Raw genomic sequence first — 23,822 nt, forward strand, 5'->3', positions numbered from 1 at the left:
TTTCTTTCTCTCTCTCTTTCTTCTCTCTCTCTCTCTCTCTCTTTCTCTCTCTCTCTTTCTTTCTCTCTCTCTCTTTCTTTCTCTCTCTCTCTTTCTTTTTCTTTCTTTTTCTTTCTTTCTCTCTTTCTTTCTCTCTCTCTTTCTCTCTTTCTCTCTTTCTCTCTCTCTTTTTCTCTCTTTCTCTCTCTCTTTTTCTCTCTCTTTTTCTCTCTCTCTCTCTCTCTCTTTCTTTCTCTCTCTTTCTCTCTCTTTCTCTTTCTCTCTCTCTCTCTCTCTCTTTCTCTCTCTCTCTCTCTTTCTTTCTCTCTCTCTCTCTTTCTCTCTCTCTCTCTTTCTCTCTCTCTCTCTCTCTCTTTCTCTCTCTCTCTCTCTCTTTCTCCTGTTTATATCAGTCTTTGAGTGAGCTTTACTGTGTAATACCCCTTCCATGACCTGATCCTACTTTCTCTTCTATGCTGTGCTCTGTCTGTCTTTCTTTTTTCTGTCTTTCTTCACCTGCTTTTACTGTCCCATCTTTTTCTTTATATCTGTCATTATTTCTCTCCATCTTTCTCTTACTCTCCCTTTCCATCCTTCTTTTTTGCCTCTATCCCCCTCTTCTCTTCCCTCTTTTCTCCTTCTCTCTCTTGCATGATTCTTTGAGTGTTTTATGTGCTAAGCTACTTAATAACTGTATAGACCACCAGAATGATAAAAAAAAAGGGGAGATGTCAGGGCAGATTTACTAAAACTGGAGCACACAGAAACTGGTGCAGCTGTGTATAGTAACCAATCAGCTTCCAGGTTTTATTGTCAAAACTTAATTGAACAAGCTGAAGTTAGAGGCTGCTTGGTTTCTATGCACAGTTAAACAGTAAATCTCTGCCATCGTGTTTTCTGAACCATGGAGAGCCTTCTAACTAGGGGTCAACCAATTATCTGACTGGCCAATTATTATGGCCGATATTCTTGAATTTTCAAAGTATCAGTATCGGGCAGAAACTTTACTGATATTGCTTCAAGGGGTTGTACCAGGATGATGCCGGCAGCTCACCCCGGTACAGTTTTTTAGAGCTGACGGTCCACTTTCTTGTAATAACAACCAATGCAGCTAAGCAGCCTTTTGGCTGTTATTACAAGCAGCGGGAGGGGAAATTCCCCACCCCCTCCACCGCCGACTTCCGCCGCTCTGTCCAGGTCTCCCATCTTACAGGGAGGCCCAAGCGACCAGCCCGCAAGTCTGCTAGCTGGCTGGAGACCCGATCAAAGCCGGAATCTGCTTTGATCGGGTCTCGGATCTTATAACCCTGAAACTACCTCATGATATCACTTCTGGTTTACTGGCATCCTAAAGGCGCCTCCTTTTTAAAAAAAGAAAGTATTAAAAAATGCAGATTTTGGTGTTTTGAATACTTTCTAGTGCAGTGGAGGGGTTTGGGGTCTTTTAGACCCCCAATCCCTCTAAAAGAGTACCTGTCACTGCCTATTACTGTCACAAGGGATGTTTACATTCCTTGTGACAGCAATAAATGTGAAAAAAATGTAAAAGCTCAGTGTAAAAAAAAAACAACACATTAAATGTACAGCATATATAGCCGCCTGATATTGGTTATTGGCCTGAAATGCGGCCAAAAAATCTGTATCGGCCCTGAAAAAACGATATCGATTGACCCCCCCCCCCCCCCCCTACTTCTAACTATTCAACACATCCCTTGCTCCTCCTTCACCCTAATATCCAGAGTTGACCAGAAGATAGAAACAAAGTAAGGAAACCATTACCAAGATCTTGCTGTGGCCTCCTTTAAGGAGAAACGAAAGGTCCTCCATCACAAACAAGCGAGCAGGCAGGCTCTTTATTGCAGAAGAGTCTCTTCTGCAGTTAGATGCATCTTCCTGCCTGCTCGTTGTCTTCTCCTGTGTGTGAGTTTAGCTGCGCATGCACAGCTCAGCCTACACTGCCAGTATGGGACCACTGGAGGTAAGGTAAGATTAATTTTGCTTTAGGCCCCTTTCACACATGCGGGCCTTTAAGATCCGCCTGTCAGTTTTTTAGGTGGATCTGAACGGATGCCCATCTATGGGGCAGCGGATGTCAGCGGAGACATGTCCGCTGACATCCGATCCGATCCTGTCCGTCAAATCCAGACGGATGGAAACCCTATTTTCCATCCGTCTGGTGGATCGGATGGGATCAGATGAGAATGGACAGGCGGTCCGTTCTCATCCGATCCCCACCATCTGTTATGGAAATTTTTCTACTCACCTCACTTATCTACTTAATAATCGGTCTAATAAATCTAATAAGTGATTATAACCTTTTTTGTCTATAAAAGAATCTAGCCAATGCTGTTGAGGCTATTCCTATTAGAATAAATAATGAATGATAACTGCTAAAAAAAATAAAGATCTAATTTATTTTACAGAAAATAAACTTTAGATGAATCAATTATGACAGATGATAAAATCTTAAAAACCGTGATCTTTACAAATAGTGTAAAAAACAAAACAAAAAAAAGGACAGCGGGGACCTGACAGCTCCGTGTCCGCACACAGAGTGGAGACAGACCTGCCATCCGCCTGCTCAGTGGGGGAACGGCGGATCAATCCCCCGCTGATAAAAAACGGAGTCCGCCGGCGGAGCGGACAGTGTGAAATGGGTCTTAACCCTGCAGCCCTAGGTATTGCTTTTCGAATCCCTTTTATAAGACGAGGGTTGGCGCTGCTTCTCCCAAATAAATAAAATGTGAGATTGTGCAAATTTCTGCATTCTACTCAGATAAACATATCCACTGAATAAACAAAATTCATAAATGGTATGCATCATATATAATACTGTGCAGAATGTAAAAAAAAAAAAAAGTGCAAACACCACAAGAAAGTTCTAGTGCCTTATTGTAAACCTAAATGCTAATGTGTCCAAATGTCTTATTGATGTCAACAGTATAGTCCTTCAAAAACACATTAGTATTATTATTATTATTATTATACAGGATTTATATAGCGCCAACAGTTTGCGTAGCGCTTTACAATGTGAGGGAAGACAATACAGTTCAAAACAGGAGGAACTAGAGGGCCCTGCTCGTTAGAGCTTACAATCTAGAAGCCCTGTCCTTTAAATATGCTCCCGTTGGTATGCTGATCCTTGTAGTGCCTTCGGTACTCTGTGAATTAGTGCTCCCAAGGCAATTACAGTCCAAGCATGCAGTCAGCCCCGGGTTCACTGCATGCTTGGACTGTAATTGCCTTGGGAGAGATGTACACTCACCAGATCACAATCCCCTTGCAACAGGGGTTGCTGGCCTTTAGGCCCCATTCACACGAATGATCCGATCAGATCTGCCTGTCAGTTTTTCAGGTAGATCTGATCGGATGATCCATGCACCCCTATGGGGCAGCGGATGTCAGCGGAGGCATTATCCGCTTCTGATCCTGTCCGTGAAATCCCAACAGATGGAAACCCTATTTCCCCTCCGTTCAGCTGATCGGATGAGAACGGACAGGCGGTCCGGTATCCCCATAGAGGACAGCGGGGATCTGACAGCTCTGTCTCCGCACACAGACCGGAGACGGACTTTTCATCTGCCTGCTCAGCGGGCACCGGCGGATCGATCCCCTTCTGAGCAGAACGGACTCCGTCGGCGGATGCAGGCCGTGTGAAAGGACCTTACTTGGAGTGTTTGCCTTATTCTTCCTTCCGAAATCTTTCTCTGTATTCCCCCTCATTCCTCTGTATGCTCATTTCCTTGCAATGGAACACAAAAAGACAGCCCCCATAGTGTAAAATCGTAATAAATTAAGCAAATGTAGTCACTTACATCAATATAAAAACTAATGATCGTAGATACAGCCAGGAAGTCCGGAAAGCTCTGTGCTCCACAGACCCAAACTGGAAGTGTGGTAATGACCCTAAGCCCCGTCCTACGCGTTTCGTCACTCTGACGTCATCTAGAGCGGCCCTGCTTTTCCAATGCCTTATTGTAAAATCTTAGCGCAAACCATAAGCATCCTTATGCTTCCAAGTTAGGGGTGTTCAGTACTGAATGCTCTCCTGTTCCTCAGGTATGTGGTGATATCAAGAGAAGAACGTGAGCAAAACCTGATGGCCTTCCAGCACAGTGAGAAGATCTACTTCCGAGCGTGTCGGGACATCCAGCCCGGAGAGAAGCTGAGAGTCTGGTACAGCGATGAATACATGAAGAGACTCCACAGCATGTCCCAAGAGACAATCATCCGCAACCTCACTAGAGGTAATCGCACAAAGCCTGGCCCTTTTCTGCTTTCTCTTAATTTTTCTGATTCGTTTTTGCATTTTGTTATCATAAAGTGGACCTGTCATGTACCCCCCCCCCCCTCCATGCTGTCTGAACTAGCAATGCTTGTGGTGCAAGTGCCAGTGTTTATCTTCTAACAGATCCTTATGTTCATGGGTGGGATGCTGGATCCCAGTTCCGGGGCTTCTATCCAAGCCAGCATTAAACCCTGCCCTCCTGGAGCCACAACCCCCGCTTTTCAAGAGCCAAATGCCAGAGGGTCTGTTGGCTGGCACTCAAGTTGGGATGAGTGGTAAATGATGGGGATGGGGGTTAGGTACTGACTTGGCCCTGTAGCTCTTTATTCAGGGTCTTCCCTGGAAATTGATTAAAGATGAGGCACTATAAGCATTGTTGGTGCTGTAGACAACCAGCTATGAATTGCAGATGTGTGCAAAATATATAAATTACAAATATAATGCAGTCTGTCAGTCGCATTAACACATCAGTGTGTAGAGTCCCTCCTGTTACAGCGTAATCACCTGTTGATCCTCCCAAAAGATCCCTTATGTTTCCACTTTAATAGGACAATCTGTCCAGCAAAATTGGCAATTATTGCAGTTGGGATAAACCTTGTAACACTCAACCACTTGCCTACTGGGCACTTTAACACCTTTCCTGTCCAGGCCAATTTTCAGCGCTGTCGCACTTTGAATGACAATTGTGCGGTCATACCCAAACTGATTTTTTTTTTATCACACGATAGAGCTTTCTTTTGGTCTGGGTTTGTTATTTCTTTTGCTACATAAAGTAAAAAACACCACAAATTTTGAAAAAAAAAACTTTATCGGCGTATAACACGCGTCAGCGTATAACACGCACCTAAATTTTAGGGCAGAAATTTCAGGAAAAAAGCTGAAATTTAAAATAAACAGCTTTGAACTCAGAACATTTTTTTTTAATTAAATGTAGTCTGTAGAATGCAGCCTCATCAGCGCAGTGCCCTTAAATGCAGCCTCGCCAGTGCAGTTCCCATACATGCAGCCTCGCCAGTGCAGTTCCCATACATGCAGCCTCGCCAGTGCAGTGCTCATACATGCAGCCTCGCCAGTGCAGTGCCCATACATGCAGCCTCGCCAGCGCCAGTGCCCATACATGCAGCCTTTCCAGTGCCCATAATTGCAGCCTCGCCAGCACAGTGCCCATACATACTGCCTCGCCAGTGCCCATAATTGCAGCCTCACCAGTGCCCATAATTGCAGCCTCGTTAGCACAGTGCCCATACATGCAGCCTCGCCAGTGCCCATAATTGCAGCCTCGCCAGCGACCATAATTGCAGCCTCACCAGCGCCAGTGCCCATAATTGCAGCCTCGCTAGCACCAGTGCCCATACATGCAGCCTCGCCAGCGCCAGTGCCCATAATTGCAGCCTCGCCAGCACCAGTGCCCATAATTGCAGCCTCGCCAGTGCCCATAATTGCAGCCTCGCCAGTGCCCATAATTGCAGCCTCGCCAGTGCCCATAATTGCAGCCTCGCCAGCGCCCATAATTGCAGCCTCGCCAGTGCCACTATAGAAATCACTTTTAAAACTGTCCAGAAAGCAGAGCTGAGAGGTAGAAAGGGGTGGACGGCGCCGAGCAGAAGGAAGGATGCGCTGTCATCGGAAGTCCCGGCGCCTATGATTGACGTCGGCATAGGAGGCGGGACTTCCGATGACAGCGCGTCCTTCCTTCTCCTCAGTGCCGCCCGCCTCCTTCTACCTCTCGGCTCTGCTTTCTGGACAGTTTTTTTTTTTTTTTTTAGATCGGTGTATAACACGCACTGCTACTTTTTCCTCCATTTTTAGGAGGAAAAAGTGCGTGTTATACACCGATAAATACGGTAGTTTGTTAAAAAATTTTGCAAACAGGTCATTTTTCTCTTTCACTGATGTGCACTGATGGGCATTGATGAGGAGGAACTGATCAGGCTGCACTGATAGGCAGTACCCATGGGCACTGATGAGGCTGCACTAATAGATGGCACTAATGGGCACTACTGATGGCCGCCAGGGTCGTTCTCTATTTTCCAGGCACAAAGAACTGGAAAAGCACAGGCAGGGCACTGGAAAAGTCACCAGGTGAAATCCTGTGGTGAAATGGGATGATACAGTGTAATCCGTTAGGATCACAGCTTTCTATCATCTCATTTGGTGTATTTACATTTTTGAAATTGCCGCCGGTTCCACCCCCTCCTGCGTCGCAACGCTCGCAGGGAAGGGAACCGGAAGACAGGTGCCGGCATCGGCCGAGCACAGAGCGAGAGGACGGCGGGGGAGGACAGTGGGCGATCACAGGGAAGGTGGGTTGTAAAATATAGAACAACCGATTTCCATGCAAAAAATGTACCGCTTTTAGCACAGAAATCCTGATATAATCAGACCTCCAGGGAGGTTAAAGTAGCGCAGTGCTAAATGGCGAATAACGGCCTGGTCATGAAGGGGGTAAAACCTTCCAGAGCTGAAGTAGTTAAACATGGACTGCTATGGCGTTGTTACAGCACTGTTAGAACTGAAGAAGGGGCTTGCAGAAGCTGCAAAACATCTTCAATGTTACAGAACAAGTCCAGTTGAATGCGACTAATACTAGCTATACCATGACTTGGATAAGGCATCATTGGCATGGCCGAACTGTTCCGTATACCTGTGGGAGGGGCTGTTTTGACCCCCCGCGGAATGTGCAGGTGTTCTATGCAGCCGCCGCAGGAAGCTTGTTCAAATCAATGACAGGCGGGTGGCTGCAGGGACCTGCACAGATCTCCAAGCACATCCCCCAAGTGTACTGTTGTATGGATCAGGGCACAGAGAGATTGAGATCATTACACCCATGAAACTGAGAACCTTTAGACTGTTTTATTTTTATTTTATATATTCTGCACATATGCAAACCAGTAATGATGCAAAATGTGAGTAACAGACAGTGATGACAGGTTCCTTATTAATGGGGCATTTCCATGTTTTCCTCTTGTAGGAGCTCTGCCTTACCTTTCGCTGTTCCTCCTCTTACTGTTTATGCACCATGTGTACCCAGTGCTTTAATTTGTTTCCTACTGACTAGTATTTATAGCATTCAATTTATCTCCTTGTATTTTAGAAATCTGTTTTAGCCCTCGTTCACATTGAACGCGGCTTTGAAATCATGCGACTTCATCTGAAATCGACCATTTCAAAGCCGCATTTCAGCGCGACTTCGGGTCCGAATTGAAAGACATCTGTGCAGCTTCATGCACAGATGTCTATTGAAGTCACACCCAAAGTTGGAGAAAGTAGTGCAGGAAGGGTGGCAGCTATGTCCAAACTATGGCCCTCCAGCTGTTCAGGAACTACAATTCCCAGCAAGCCTAGTTATGTCTGTGAATGTCAGAGATTTACAATGCCTCATGGGAATTGTAGTTCCTGAACAGCTGGAGGGTCATAGTTTGGACACCCCTGGGTTAGGGAGTCAAGGCCCCCCCCCCCCGGGGAAACTTGGTAGTGTAAGGCTGAGGACGCATGGGTGATTTTCTGGCCTCAATCACCCCCCCCCCCAAAAAAAAGAATTTGTTGCAGTATTTTTCTGGTAAGAAAATCATAATGGTTTCCTATGGGAGCACTAACAGTGAGATTTTTCAAAACGATTTGTCGCTCCTCAATCAAGATTCATCAGCATTGTGGCAAAATCTATAAAGAAAGGGATAGGTGGCGCTGCCTGGGAGACAGACTAGAGTATGTCAAAACAGTAGGTGAAAATATGTGAAAACCTCTAGTGAAAATATATGAGATCTGACAAGTATCAATAATATGAAAAAAATCTGTGAACAATTAGAGCACAAATAGATAAAGTGCTCATGTACAAAAAAAAAAGTGCAGCTTTCAGCCCTGCTGCTTCTAAGGCACAAGTCACTTGAAAGTGCAGCGCTATATTGTAAACTCCTTAAAGGGCAGGGACTGATGTGAATGTGCAATGTATATGTAAAGCGCTGCGTAAATTGACAGCGCTATATAAGAACCTGAAATAAATAAAAATAAAATATAAAAAACAATAAATTGATATTAATATACAAAATATGATTAACATCACCATCAGTAATTAAATGGTAAGAAAAAAAAAGCAAACTAAAATAAAAAGTCCTTAAAAATAATGTGTACATATGTACAAAAAGGAACAACAGCCTTCCGCTCCTGGTGAGAAAAGTGCCCAAACACAATTCGATGTCAGTATTCCAAACATGAACCACCGCAAGAGAAAGAAGCACCCATGAACCCAATTTACCTCCGTGCACACAAGAGGCTCTTACCAGAAAGATGCAACCATTAAATTATAAATAGTCAGATGCGCATAAAGGGTTAATGGACCTAATCACTGTTAGGCCAGCCAGCAACCACCATAGAAAGGTACTCGTATGTTTCCTCGCAGTGGTCATGTAAAAGTAGGACTCGCATGGGGTAATATAGTTAAAAAAACTTTTATTAAACACTTCTAAAACATATTTGCATGTATCTGATCAGCAAAGACTCTCCTTCCAGTCTGACTTCTGGCAAAGGCATGCGAGATGATGTCACGTCCATTAGCTCCGCCCAACGTGTTTCGTCTCAGTATCCCAGTAGACATCAGGGGGAAAAGCCTCTAAAAGCAGAGCTACAGTCGTTTTTGTGTTTTACTAAGAGTCGGTTCACACTGAGGCGACACGACTCCTTACTACTTCGCGGGCGACTTGTGCATTACATTGCACCACGACTTTGGAGCGACTTGCAGGGACTTCACATAATGTAAGTCTATGCAAGTCGCTCCGAGGTCGCCCCGAAATGGTACAGGACCCTTTTTCTAAGTTGGAGCGACTTGTGTCGCTCCTATTAGAACGGGTCCTGTAGCGGTCAATGGACCGCGAGGGAGTGCGACTTGTCAGGCTGACAAGTCACCTGACAAGTCGCGCTAATGTGAGCCGGCTCTAAAAGTCATCAGCTACAAAAAGTGTAGCTGCTGACTTAATATACCCACTCACCTGTCTCAGGATCCAGCGGTGGTGCAGGCATCACTAGTGTGGTCACCCGACTGTGACCGCTTGTAGCTTCACAGCCGGGTACTCACTGCGCATGCGCGAGTCGCCTTGCGCGTCCTGAATGGTTGGGCAATCTTTTAGGACCTGTGACGTGTCCCAGAAGATTGCTGGGAGGGAGGGGGAAAGAAGGCGGATACCTGTCAAAACTAGGTACCCGATTCCCCCCCCCCCCCCCCCCACAAGAAAAATGACATGCCAAATGGTATGTCAGGGGGTCAGGAGTACTTAAAGTGGAAGTTCCACTTTTAGGTGGAAGTCCGCTTTACTTGAACAAGCTGAAGTAAGAAGCTGATTGGGTACCATGCACAGTTGCACCAGATTTTGCACTCTCCATTTCTAGTAAATCGACCCCTTAATCTCCTCTATTGCACCTCCACTGACTACCCATGTTATGGTAGTTGTCAGAAGGCTCCTCCCACCCCTATTTACGGTAGTGGTAATAGTCATTCTCACTAGTGCTGAACCGAATATATCCACCCTACCTGAACTCAGCACCGATGGGATGGTCACAATAGGCTGCCCTAGGAGTCACAGTCTGCTGCCTGTATGCCTTGCCCACAAGGTTTGATACACGTGAGTGCAAAATTTAAACTTTTATTTAAATTAAAAATAGATTCTACACTATGCTGGTGCACTCCGCTCCTTTTCATTTAGTTTAAAGCCCAACCCTACGATTAATGCCCCTTTTTAAATCATTTGTTTGGGCCAAGCTGTTAGATCTTACAATCTAGAAGTACAATCTAGGACCTGAGGGCCCTCAGGATAGCGATTATGAATCTATTTCATGGAATATTGTATGGTATATTAGTATGTTTTTATGCTTAAAGTGTTACTAAACCCAGGAGCCTGCAGTCACTATATCTGGTCTCCCACAGTACACAGAACATGGAAATGCAATTATTTTAGTAAATATAAACTGCTAAATATCTTTTCTCATCAGCCGTATATAGCAGTCTTGTGACTTCTATCAGTGTCTGGTTAAAGCTTGTAGGAGGAGTTTTCTGACTGTCCTAATAAACTGTAAGACCCCTGACCCTCTGTCTGGACAGTCCTGTGCTGATCCCATGCACTCTACTAAGAAAAAAACCCCTCTAGCAATATACACCAAACTGAGCATGTGCAGTCTGACTCCATAGACTCTGTGTTATAAGGAAATTATCAGGGGTCAGTGGAAGGAAATTGTCCAAAATGTCTTGGTATGCTGACGCCTTAAGAGTTCCCTTAACTGGAACGAAGGGGCCAAGCCCAACCCCTGAAAAACAACCCCACACCATAATCCCCCCCCCTCCACCAAATGATTTGGACCAGTGCACAAAGCAAGGTCCATAAAGACATGGATAAGTGAGTTTGGGGTGGAGGAACTTGACTGACCTGCACAGAGTTCTGACCTCAACCCGATAGAACACCTTTGGGATGAGTTACAGCGCAGACTCTCCATCATCAGTGCCTGACCTCACAAATGCACTTCTGGAAGAATGGTCAAACATTCCCATAGACACACTCCTAAACCTTGTGGACAGCCTTCCCAGAAGAGTTGAAGCTGTTATAGCGGCAAAGGGTGGGCCAACTCAATATTGAACCCTACGGACTAAGACTGGGATGCCATTAAAATTCATGTGCTTGTAAAGGCAGGCGTCCCAATACTTTTGGTAGCATAGCATATATACAGTGGGTACGGAAAGTATTCAGACCACCTTAAATTTTTCACTCTTTGTTATATTGCAGCCATTTGCTAAAATCATTTAGGTTCATTCTTCTTCCTCATGAATGTACACACAGCACCCCATACTGACAGAAAAACACAGAATTGTTGACATTGTTGCAGATTTATTAAAAAAGAAAAACTGAAATATCACATGGTCCTAAGTATTCAGACCCTTTGCTCAGTATTTAGTAGAAGCCCCCTTTTGATCTAATACAGCCAGGAGTCTTTTTGGGAAAGATGCAACAAGTCTTTCACACCTGGATTTGGGGATCCTCTGCCATTCCTCCTTGCAGATCCTCTCCAGTTCTGTCAGGTTGGATGGTAAACGTTGGTGGACAGCCATTTTTAGGTCTCTCCAGAGATGCTCAATTGGGTTTAAGTCAGGGCTCTGGCTGGGCCATTCAAGAACAGTCACGGAGTTGTTGTGAAGCCACTCCTTCGTTATTTTAGCTGTGTGCTTAGGGTCATTGTCTTGTTGGAAGGTAAACCTTCGGCCCAGTCTGAGGTCCAGAGCACTCTGGAGAAGGTTTTTGTCCAGGATATCCCTGTACTTGGCCGCATTCATCTTTCCCTCGATTGCAACCAGTCGTCCTGTCCCTGCAGCTGAAAAAACACCCCCACAGCATGATGCTGCCACCACCATGCTTCACTGTTGGGACTGTATTGGACAGGTGATGAGCAGTGCTTGGTTTTCTCCACACATACCGCTTAGAATTAAGGCCAAAAAGTTCTATTTTGGTCTCATCAGACCAGAGAATCTTATTTCTCACCATCTTGGAGTCCTTCAGGTGTTTTTTAGCAAACTCCATGCGGGCTTTCATGTGTCTTACACTGAGGAGAGGCTTCCGTCGGGCCACTCTGCCATAAAGCCCCGACTGGTGGAGGGCTGCAGTGATGGTTGACTTTCTACAACTTTCTCCCATCTCCTGACTGCATCTCTGGAGCTCAGCCACAGTGATCTTTGGGTTCTTCTTTACCTCTCTCACCAAGGCTCTTCTCCCCCGATAGCTCAGTTTGGCCGGACGGCCAGCTCTAGGAAGGGTTCTGGTCGTCCCAAACGTCTTCCATTTGAGGATTATGGAGGCCACTGTGCTCTTAGGAACCTTAAGTGCAGCAGAAATCTTTTTGTAACCTTGGCCAGATCTGTGCCTTGCCACAATTCTGTCTCTGAGCTCTTCAGGCAGTTCCTTTGACCTCATGATTCTCATTTGCTCTGACATGCATTGTGATCTGGAAGGTCTTATATAGACAGGTGTGTGGCTTTCCTAATCAAGTCCAATCAGTATAATCAAACACAGCTGGACTCAAATGAAGGTGTAGAACCATCTCAAGGATGATCAGAAGAAATGGAAAGCACCTGAGTTAAATATATGAGTGTCACAGCAAAGGGTCTGAATACTTAGGACCATGTGATATTTCAGTTTTTCTTTTTTAATAAATCTGCAACAATGTCAACAATTCTGTGTTTTTCTGTCAGTATGGGGTGCTATGTGTACATTCATGAGGAAAAAGAATGGACCTAAATGATTTTAGCAAATGGCTGCAATATAACAAAGAGTGAAAAATTTAAGGGGGTCTGAATACTTTCCGTACCCACTGTAGATAGATAATAAAAATTATTATATAATCCCCACTATATACAAAAAGCCACATACTATTCCTTGTAAAGTTGCTAACTCACACAAAGTGGCCGAAGTTGGGAAGACGTAGAGTTCAAAGTATATCCAACATTTTTTAGTAAAGAATAGTTAAAATCTCTATTGGTTTTTGTTTTGTTTTTTAGCTGTGTCTCATTGGGGAGAGATTGTTCTTCTCTTCCTTTTTCGAGATACAACAGCAAGTGAAAACAGATCTTCCTATTCCATTTACATTAACAACTCCAAAATTTGGAATTTTCCCTTTCTTTAACAACTCCAAAATTTGGAATTATCGATTTCTTTAACAACTCCAAAATTTGGAATTTTCCCTTTCTTTAAAGCGGAAATTAACTATATATGAGCACCACAAACTGAAAATGATATTTATTCTGTTTTTAACCACTTTAGCCCCAGCCCTATTTCGGACACTTTTTGTTCACAAGTTAAAACCAGTATTTTTTCCTAGAAAACTACTTAGAACCCCCAAACATTATATATATTTTTTTAGCAAAGACTCTGGAGAATAAAATGTCGGTCATTGCAAAATTTTTTGTCACGCGGTATTTGCGCAGCGGTCTTTAAAACGCCATTTTTTTGGAAAAAATTTGAAAAATCACATTTCACTGCATTTAAAAAATACTAAACAGTAAAGTTAGCCCATTTTTTTTGTATATTGTGAAAGATGATGTCACGCCGAGTAAATAGATACCAAACATGTTACGGTTTAAAATTGCGCCCCCCCGTGGGATGGCGACAAACTACGGTCAATAGAGATCTCAATCTGCGACGCTTTAAATTTATTTAACAGTTACCAGTTTAGAGTTAGAGTGTAGCTCTTTTTTTTAATTATTGCCCACGCTCTGGCGATCGCGGCGATACCTCACATGTGTGGTTTGAACAGCGATTTCATTTGCGGCTCGACTTGCGTATACGTTTTTTTTTGTGCGCGAGCTAACGGTGACGGGGACGGCTAAATTTTTTTTTTTTTTTTTTTCCTATTTATTTTTTCTTTTTTTTAAACTTTATTACAGGTTTTTAAAAAAAAAAAAAATCTGATCACTTTTATTGCTGTCACAAGCAATGTAAACATCCCTGGTGACAGCAATATGTCGTGACAGGTACACTTTATGGAGGGATCGAGGGTCTAAAAGACCCTAGACCCCTCCACTACACTTCCCTGTATGCAAAACGCCGAAAACGGCATTTTTGCATACAGCCGTTTTTCAAATCTGCCGCCTTTTGCAGCACAGTAACCCGGACGTGACGTCATGGACGCCGCCTCCGGGTTACGTCATCGGAGACCCGATCGATGCCGTTTCCGGCATTCATCGGGACTCCATCCAGCCGGCGGACGTGCCGGCTGGGTGCTCGGGGCTCCCGGTGGGACGGTAGCCCCGAGCAAAGCCGCGGAAGGCGGCGGGAGGGGGGGGACGTCCCCTCCCGCCCCCCCGGGTAACGATCGAGCGGCTCCCGAGCCGCATCGATCGTTACCGACGGAAAGCCGACCGTCGGCTTCAAACAACGGTACCGGGATGATGCCTCTAGCTAGAGGCATCATCCCGGTATAACCACTCAAAGTCAGCCAACGTAGAGGTTACGTGACTGGTAGTAAAGTGGTTAATATTTAAAGCAAGCTCACCTATCCATCCATGTCTCCATGCTTTATTTTGTTGAGAAATCACTTTGAACCCCCTTCTCCCATAGTTTCTAGCTGCAGCCATATTAAGTAAGGGCACATAATTCATGTAGCATTTACTTCCTGGAATCCATCTGCCCTCAGCTCAGGCATGCAGGCAGGGAGGTGTGCTCAGCTGAGAAAACCCCTCCTCCAGAAGACCAGATGAAAGAAAACAAAAAAATTCCATGAAGACTTCTGGGATGTATGACATCATTTTGGCCTAGAAACCAGGAATCAACTAAAGAAATTTAAAAATAAATTCCTCTATATTAACTAATGATTAAAAATGGGTAATGTTGATTGAGAGCGTTTAGGTCCACTTGAAGGCTTCTGAGATGCATGACATATTCTTGGCTTAGGCCATAAACCAGGAATCGACTAAAGAAATTTAAAAAAAAAAAAAAAAAAAAAAAAAGTTTAAAACAAGTAAATATAATATACGTATATACCTTCCTATCTATTAACTAATGATTAAAAATAGCTAATGTTGATTGAGAGAGTTTAGATCCACTTGGAAGACTTCTGCGATGTACGCCTTTTTTTTTTTTTTTGCCCTAGGCCAGAAACCAGGAATCCACTAAAGAATCGTAAAAAAAAAAAGTCTAAAACAAGTAAATAAAATATACCTTCCTATCTATTTACTAATGGATTACTAATGATTAAAATAGACTAATGTTGATTGAGAGAGTTTAGGAATCAACTGAAGAAATGTAAAAAAAATAAAATAAAAGTTTAAAACCAGTAAATATAATATACATTCCTATATATTAACTAATGAAAAGCTAAGCATTAAAAATAGCTAATGTTGATTGAGAGAGTTTAGGTCCACTTGAAGACTTCTGCGATGTACGCCTTTTTGGGGTTTTTTTTGCCCTAGGCCAGAAAGCAGAAATCCACTAAAGAAATGTAAAACAAAAAAAAGTTTAAAACAAGTAAATAAAATATACCTAACTATCTATTTATTAATGGATTACTAATGATTAAAATAGAGTACTGTTGATTGAGAGAGTTTAGTTCTGCTTGAAGACTTCTGGAATGTATGACATCTTTTTAGCCTAGGCCAGAAACCAGGAATCAACTGAAGAAATGAAAAAAAAGAATATAAAATATAATATACCTTCCTATCTATTTACTATCTATTTACTAAGGAGTAGTTAGTATTCATTGAAAAAGTTTAGTTCCACTTAAGTACCCTTAACCACTTTACCACCGGAGGATTTTGCTGTCTTACGTCCAGGCCACTTTTTGCGATTCGGCACTGTGCGACTTTAACTGACAATTGCACAGTCATGCAACGTCATACCCAAACGAAATTTACGTCCTTTTTTTCCCACAAACAGAGCTTTCTTTTGGTGGTATTTGATCACCTCTGCGATTTTTAACTTTTTGCGCTATAAACAAAAGAGCGAAAATTTGAAAAAATAACAATATTTTTCACATTTTTTTTATAAGAAATTCTCCCCCAAAAAAACGTAAAAATCTAATTTTTTTTTATCATTTTTGGCCAATTTGTTTTCTGCTACATATTTTTGGTAAAAAAAATCGCAATAAGCATATTTTGATTGGTTTGCGCAAAAGTTATTGTGTTTACTAACTAAGGGAAAGATTTATGTCATTTTTGGTGTTTTTTTTTTTTTTTTTTAAACGAGTAATGGCGGCGATCTGCGATTTTTTTTTTTTTTTTTTTTTTTTTTTTTTTTTTTTTTTTTTTTTTTTTTTTTTTGCGGGACTGCGACATTGCGGCGGACAGATCGGACCCTTGACTGACATTTTTGACACTTTTGGGGGTACCAGTGACATTACTACAGTAATCAGTGCTATACATATGCACTGTTACTGTAAAAATGACACTGGCAGGGAAGGGGTTCATTTTATTGGAGAGGTAGGGTTTAATGTATGCCTGGTGCTTACTAACGTGTGTGAGGGGAGGTGACTGTGTGACACAGGGACAGATCGCAGGTTCAGCTATGCTGAACCCTGCAATCTGACCCTGCCTGTCACTTAGGAGATCCGCCCGCTTTGTTTTGTGATCACCGCCGCTCCTCCCCTGGCCCGACTCCCGCTGTAACTGAATACAGCGGGAGCGAGCCTCCGGTGGCGCGTGCGTGCCGCCGAGAGAGGGGAATGTCTGGTGACGTATGGCTACGTCGCCAGACGATAACGAACCACTTTTCCGCAGTACAGTCAACGTGACTGGTCGGCAAGTGGTTAATAATGGTAACCAAGACAAATAGAGGGGGGATCTTCCTCAGTGGGGACACATACAGCAAGAAAAAAACTTAGGTTCTTATTATTCACCACTATATTTAAAAGGGGTAAAAAAAAGAAATATTGCTTTAGATACACTTTAAATTAGAGGTCCCTGCACTATATGATTTGTTCCTCATGCTTTTACTCAGGAACATGTGCCATACTGGTAACACGGCTAATTTTCCCTTCTAGGAGAAAGAGGTTTGTTAAGGGAAAACAATGACAGACTCTTGAAAAACCAAGAAGACCTGAAAGGCCCACTTACTGCCCTTAAACAAGGGAAGAGCCTCTACAAGCGCAGCTCTGAGGAGGGGGACTTGAACCCTCATGCCAAGAAGAAAAAAATAGATCTCATCTTCAAGGATGTCCTTGAGGCTTCTCTGGAGTCTGCCAAAATGGAGGAGCATTCTCCGATGACAAGCAGCCCGAAACTGGGGAAAAAAGTTCCCAAATATCAATTAGAGGACCTTGAGGATAAATGCAAAGCCAACCCAAAGTGTTCTCCTGCCCATAACCAAACCAGAACATTGATGGAGTGGAAGGTGCCTCATTGTTCCAACCAAGTCATAGACAGGGAGATCGGCCTTCAGGAGGATGAAGTAGAAGATCAATCCTCCATTAAAATAGAGAGTCCCGATGAATTCTCCACCCTTGGAGACACTGCGGAGATTCCCACCACCTCTTTCTGCCCCAACTGTATTAGGTTAAAGAAGAAGATCAGAGAGCTTCAGGCTGAGGTGGAGATGCTAAGGTCTGGGAAGGTTCCTGAAGTTCCACAGTTTTTGCCTCAGAAAATCGAGGTGCCAGAATATTCAGATACCTCAGGTAAGACCAGTCATGGATAGCGGCACTTATGTACATGACTCTTTTGTTGCCACTAAAGCCCCGTACACACGAGTCGAAAATTCGGCCGGGAATTTTCGTCCGACGACCGATCTGCCGATTTTCGGCTTGTTAGTATGATGCTTCCGACAACCGACTCCGACTTTTTGGCCGAAAAAAATCCTGGTGTGCAGGCTATATAATTTTTTCCGACCGTCAAAACACGTCCGATTTTCGTCTCATTAGTACAGATTTCGATGGGGAAAAATCTTATGAGCAAGACTGGGCATGCTCAGAGATGAAAGAACACAAAGAAAGCAATCTAACACATGACATCACTTCTGAAGTAGAATTCTGTCATGCGGGAAAATTCGTGTGCAGTCTAGAGCACATTCCAACCAACAGACACCACTCTGGACAAAAGACGGACGACCGATCGGCGGAAATTCGTTGCGTGTGTACGGGGCTTTAGCAGTGCTCAGTGTAGTTAGCTAATGGTAGTTAAGTCGCCTAGTACACTCTTACCTGTATGAAAACGATTGACCCTTTGCAAAGTAGCTTTTAATGTTTTGGTTGGGATAGTTTTCATTTTTTAGGGTTGTTAGGTTGGTTTTATTAGAGTCCCCTAATTTTCTTGTTAGTGGTTTGTTTTTTCATATATTTTATATTTTTTTCAATCCAATATAGTATTATCTAGGGTCACATGGTGCATAAGAACTCCCAGCATGGTCCTCTTTATCTTTTACTATTGTTATCTCTTTTCCGTAAGATGTCTTTTGATTTGCTGTTCATTTTGGCCTACCGATCGTAACCTATTGATTTTTCCTGTTTTCAGCCCCGGAGAACTTGTCCATTGCTCCTACCATGATGGAAGACGATGAGCAGGAGGTGGACTCTGCTGATGAATCGGTCTCCAACGAGATGCTGGCGGTAACTGATGAGCCTTCTAAGATGTCAGTTGCCTCCGGCAGAAGAATTCGCCGGTTCAAGCAAGAGTGGCTCAAAAAGTTCTGGTTTTTGAGGTACTCGTCAACGTTGAACGAGATGTGGTGTCACGTTTGCAGGCAATATACGGTTCAGTCCTCTAGGACTTCAGCCTTTATTATTGGTTCTAAACAGTTTAAGATTCACACTATAAAGCTCCACAGCCAAAGCAACCTCCACAAGAAATGCTTGCAGCTCTATAAGCTCAGGATGCACCCAGAAAAGACTGAGGAGATGTGTCGAAACATGACTCTTCTCTTCAACACCGCATACCACTTGGCTATGGAAGGCAGGCCTTACTATGACTTCCGACCTCTAGCGGAACTACTGAGAAAGTGTGAACTTCGTGTGGTTGACCAGTACATGAATGAAGGCGATTGTCAAATCCTGATCCATCACATTGCCAGAGCACTTCGAGAAGACTTAATAGAGCGTATCCGACAATCTCCTTTTTTAAGCATCATTTTGGATGGGCAAAGCGAAGACCTTCTTGCTGATACTGTAGCAGTCTATGTCCAATATACAAGCAATGATGGACCCCCTGCGACAGAGTTTCTGTCTCTTCAGGAGCTGGCCTTGCCTACGACTGAGAGCTACCTCCAAGGAATCGACAGGGCTTTCTCTGCCCTTGGAATCAGACTGCAGGACGAGAGGCCATCTGTTGGGTTGGGCATTGATGGCGTTAACATAACAGCTGGACTAAGAGCAAATTTGTACATGACAATCAGGAAAACCTTGCCTTGGTTACTGTGCTTACCTTTTATGGTACACAGACCTCACTTAGAAATCTTGGATGCAATTAGCGGAAAAGAACTTCCATGCCTAGAAGAATTAGAAAACAATCTAAAACAGTTACTTAGCTTCTACCGGTACTCTCCCCGTCTGATGTGTGAACTTCGACTCACAGCTGCAACCCTTTGTGAGGAGACAGAATTCTTAGGTGACATCCGGGCGGTGAAGTGGATAATCGGCGAGCAAAACGTGTTGAACGCTTTGATTAAGGACTATTTAGAAGTAGTAGCCCATTTGAAGGATGTCAGTGGGCAGACGCAAAGGGCGGATGCCTCTGCGATAGCATTGGCCCTCCTTCAGTTCCTCATGGATTATCAGTCAATTAAGCTTATCTACTTCCTGTTGGATGTGATCGCAGTCTTGTCCCGCCTTGCTTACGTCTTCCAAGGAGAATATCTCTTGGTGTCCCAGGTGGACGAAAAAATAGAGGAAGCTATTCAAGAAATTAGCCGGCTGACAGATTCTCCTGGAGAATATCTTCAAGAATTTGAAGAAAACTTTCGGGAAAGCTTCAATGGCATCTCCTTAAAAAACCTGCGCGTGGCAGAAGCTAAATTTCAGTCCATCCGTGAGAAGATCTGCCAGAAGACCCAACTCACCCTGGCCCAAAGGTTTGATTCCCGTACTCGAATGTTCGTTAAAGCTTGCCAGGTTTTCGATTTATCTTTTTGGCCGAGGAGTACGGAGGAGCTTATAACCTACGGAGAGGAGGACATGCTACAGATCTATGAACATTTGGGTAGCGTTCCTTCCTTTGTTTCCGACATTTCCAGGGAAGGAGCTGACGCCAGGGGCGGCTTGCTGATGGAGTGGCGAGAGCTCAAAGCAGACTACTGTACCAAAAACGGTTTTAAGGACTTGATCGGCCATATCTGCAAGTACAAACAACGGTTTATCCTCTTAAACAAGATCGTTCAGATCTTGAAAGTCCTTCCTACGTCGACGGCTTGCTGCGAGAAAGGACGCAACGCACTTCAAAGGCTACGCAAAAACAATCGTTCGCGGTTGACGTTGGATCAGCTGAGCGATCTCTTAACCATAGCGGTGAATGGGCCGCACATCGGCAGTTTTGATGCCAAAAGAGCTTTGGACAGCTGGTTTGAGGAGAAATCGGGCAACAGCTACTCACTATCTGCTGATATGCTTAGCAAGATGTCCTCTCTTGACCAGAAGCCAATGCTTCACTCTATGGAACTTGGATCAGAGTATTACCAAGACATTTAGGATTCGACAAGTCTGAAACTGTCGGATGTTTTTTTTTTTTTTCTATCTATACTCAAGTTTTTGGTATATTATAAGAAAATTATAAAAATAAATATATATATATTATATATATTAATAGAAAAAAATCCCACTAAATATTTACAAATGACTGAGCCTTTTTGGAAACCTCACAAAAGGTAACACATTTTATTTTATGGCAGCTGGGATTAAGGAGCATGGATTCCTTTACAGCCAGAATAGGATGAACCCCTCATTCTCCAGACCCCCTTCCCACAAAGCATGTATAAGTCAACCAGGTACCTTTTTTTTTTTTTTTTTTTTTTTTTTTTTTTTTTTTTTAGGCCAGAAAACATGTTTTGGGACCTACGTGAAAACTCCCAATAACCAGTGCGGATTTTTATTATTTAATCTTTGTTTTTCTAATTTGTATTATCGCTCTTAAATCATTTTATTATGTTTCGAAAAAATATATGAACGATATCAATTTTAAGCTAAGATTCACAGAATAAGGTAACTTTTTATCTTTTTTTTTTTTTCACTGCCTCTCAATCCAGGGTACACTGAGGTGCATTAGGGCACGGCTACACAAGTTTCTGTCTTACTACTGTCCAGTTGAAAATAACCCGCGGATGATTGCGGAATTGTTCGCTGTTGCGTAATGCTACTTTAATATATGGCAACACTTGGCACCTGCACCTACGCAATCAAGCACAATTATTGGCGGGTATTCAACACTGTGGTGCAGGTCACTTAAATGCTCTTTCTTACTGTAAGGACTCATTTTCACTTGCTTCAACTTTAACACACTTTACCGAATGCTTCAACATGCTTTTTTTTACATGCTTTTGCTGCTTCTGTGATGCTTTTTTTGAAGCTTGGCAAATGCACTATGTATCTGTTGATTTTCTGTTTGTTTTATAGGGACCCAGTAGAAACCCAGCTCAGTAGTATCCCCCACTCAGCAGATCACCAGCTCATCAGTACCCCTGTTCATCAGATTCCCAGTTCATTGGTACCCTCGTTCAGCAGAGCCCCAGCCTATTAGTGCCCTCATTCAGAGGATCTCTTAGTAGTACCCCCAGCTCTGCTGATCTCCGCTCAGTAGTAACCTCCAGCTCTGCAGATCCCCCACTCAGTAGTAACCTCCAGCTCTGCAGATCCCCCCACTCAGTAGTAACCCCTAACTTTGCTGATCCTACTCTCTGGTCCCCACTCACCTCCCGCTATGTTGCCCCCATGCTGTCCACCACGTGTGACATCTGCTACTTTCTCCTGCTAGTTTCTCCTGCTCCGGTCCCCCAGCTCTGCTGATCCCCTGCCGCTCAGTTCTCTCTCCATTCCCCACACATTTGCTGTAGCGTTCCCACTTTGCACACCACATGTGCCATCTGCTAGTTTCACACTGACCTTCCTGTGGCTTCACGCTGCTCTCCTTCCACTATGTTGCTCCCATGCTGTGTACCACGTGTGACATATGCTAGTTTATCCTGCTCCAGTCCCTCAGCTCTGCTGATCCCCCTGCCGTTCAGTCCTGTCTCCATTCCACACACATCTGCTGTAGCGTTCTCACTTTGCACACCACAGGTGCCATCTGCTGGGTGCTGCGAACCACACTCACCTTCCTGTGGCTTCACACTGCTCTCCTCCCACTATGTTGCTCCCATGCTGTGCACCATGTGTGACATCTGCTGGTTTCTCCTGCTCCGGTCCTCCAGCTCTGCTGATCCCCTGCTGCTCAGTTCTCTCTCCATTCCCCACACATTTGCTGTAGCGTTCCCACTTTGCACACCACATGTGCCATCTGCTAGGTTCTCTGAATGAGCCACACTTGCCTTCCTTCACGCTGCTCTCCTCCCGCTATGTTGCTCCCATGCTTTGCACCATGTGTGACATCTGCTGGTTTCTCCTGCTCCGGTCCTCCAGCTCTTATGATCTCCTGCCACTCAGTTCTCTCTCCATTCCCCACACATCTTCTGTAGCGTTCCCACTTTGCACACCACATGTGCCATCTGCTGGGTGCTGCAAACCACACTCTCCTTCCTGTGGCTTCACGCTGCACACCAGATGTGACCTCTGCACCAGACCCAGAATGTATACACATGAACCGGAAGTGACTGCTGACTGCTGATGTCTTTCTGGTTCACTTGTTGGTTTCCCAGTGCATCCTGGGATATTTCATGCCTGCAATACCTCCAAAACAAAGAAAAGCTAACCCTAAATTAAAGCCTCTCCAGAGCTGTGGGTGCTGTAGTGGAGACGCTTTGAAGCACCAAGAAAGCAACATGGGGTATCCTTTCTGAAGCAAAGCAAATGCAAAATTGTGAGCAGGGCTGTAAGGTAACCATTCTATTTAGTGACCGGAGCTTTGATTGGTATTCAGAGTGCTTTAACCTCTTGCCGACCGCCCACCGCAGTATTACTGGGGCAGGGTGGCTCGGCTTCGCAAAATTGCATAGACCTACGTGATTTTGTGCACGAGGTCTCGGTCGCTGTGACGAGGTCACAGCGGGAGCCGTGCTCCCGCTGTGTTTAGACACAGTGGGAGGAGAGGCGGCGATTGCCGCCGGCCTCTCACAATTGTCAGAGAAACTGACAGAAGACCCACCTGCTTATGTAAACAAAGCAGGCGAGTCTTCTGTCAGACAGGCAGGGAGAGATCAGGAGCTTCAGCTAAGCTGAACCCCCGATCTCTCTGTGCCTGTCACAGAACCCTTCCCCCCCCACACAGTTAGTAATCACAGTTAGGCATACATTAACTCCTTTGATCACCCCCACTGTTAACCCCTTTCCTTCCAGTACAGTAACAGTGCATATTATTTAGCACTGATTACTGTAGTAATGTCACTGGTCCCCCAAAAAGTGTCAAAAATGTCAGGGGCCCGATTTGTCCGCCGCAATGTCGCAGTCCCGCTAAAAAAACGCTGATCGCCGTCATTACTATAAAAAACAAAAAAATAAATAAATATTCCAAAAATCTATCCCATACTTTGTAAATGCAATAACTTTTGTGCAAAAAATTTAAAATATGCTTTTTGGGGATTTTTTTTTAATCAAAAATATGTAGCAGAATACAAATTGGCCTAAACTGATAAAAAAATTAGATTTTTTAATTTTTTTTTATTGGGAATGTTTTAAAGCAGAAAGTAAAAAATATGGTGTTTTTTTTTTTTTGTTTTTTTTTTCAAAACTGTCGCTCTTTTTTTGTTTATAGAGCAAAATTTAAAAACCACAGAGGTGCTCAAATACCACCAACAGAAAGCTCTATTTGTGGGGAAAAAAAGGGACATCAATTGTATTTGGGTACAACGTTGAACGACCGCGCAATTTTTCCTTAAAGTAACGCAGTGCTGAATTGCAAAAAATGGTCTGGTCATTAAGGGGGTAAAACCTTCCAGAGCTGAAGTGGTTAAAAAAGCATGTTCAA

General features: G+C 43.8%; 1 protein-coding gene across 2 annotated transcripts in view; it reads left to right on the forward strand.

Annotated features, from left to right (window-relative positions):
• PRDM11 (PR/SET domain 11) overlaps nucleotides 1–20,664 on the forward strand; it is a 47,655-nt gene extending 26,991 nt beyond the window's left edge. The window contains exons 6-8 of one of the 2 annotated variants that reach the window (XM_082269961.1): nucleotides 4,039–4,226; nucleotides 16,769–17,401; nucleotides 18,234–20,664. In XM_082269961.1, the coding sequence (XP_082126087.1) occupies nucleotides 4,039–4,226; nucleotides 16,769–17,401; nucleotides 18,234–20,398 (2,986 nt within the window). In that variant the 3' untranslated portion in view covers nucleotides 20,399–20,664. The remainder of the gene's footprint in view (nucleotides 1–4,038; nucleotides 4,227–16,768; nucleotides 17,402–18,233) is intronic. The other variant, XM_082269962.1, reaches the window with a different exon arrangement.
• Nucleotides 20,665–23,822: the final 3,158 nt, after the last annotated feature.

The sequence above is a fragment of the Pelophylax lessonae genome (genome assembly GCF_965119305.1).
Source record: "Pelophylax lessonae genome assembly, chromosome: 10".
In the NCBI taxonomy this organism is placed as follows: Eukaryota; Metazoa; Chordata; class Amphibia; order Anura; family Ranidae; genus Pelophylax; species Pelophylax lessonae.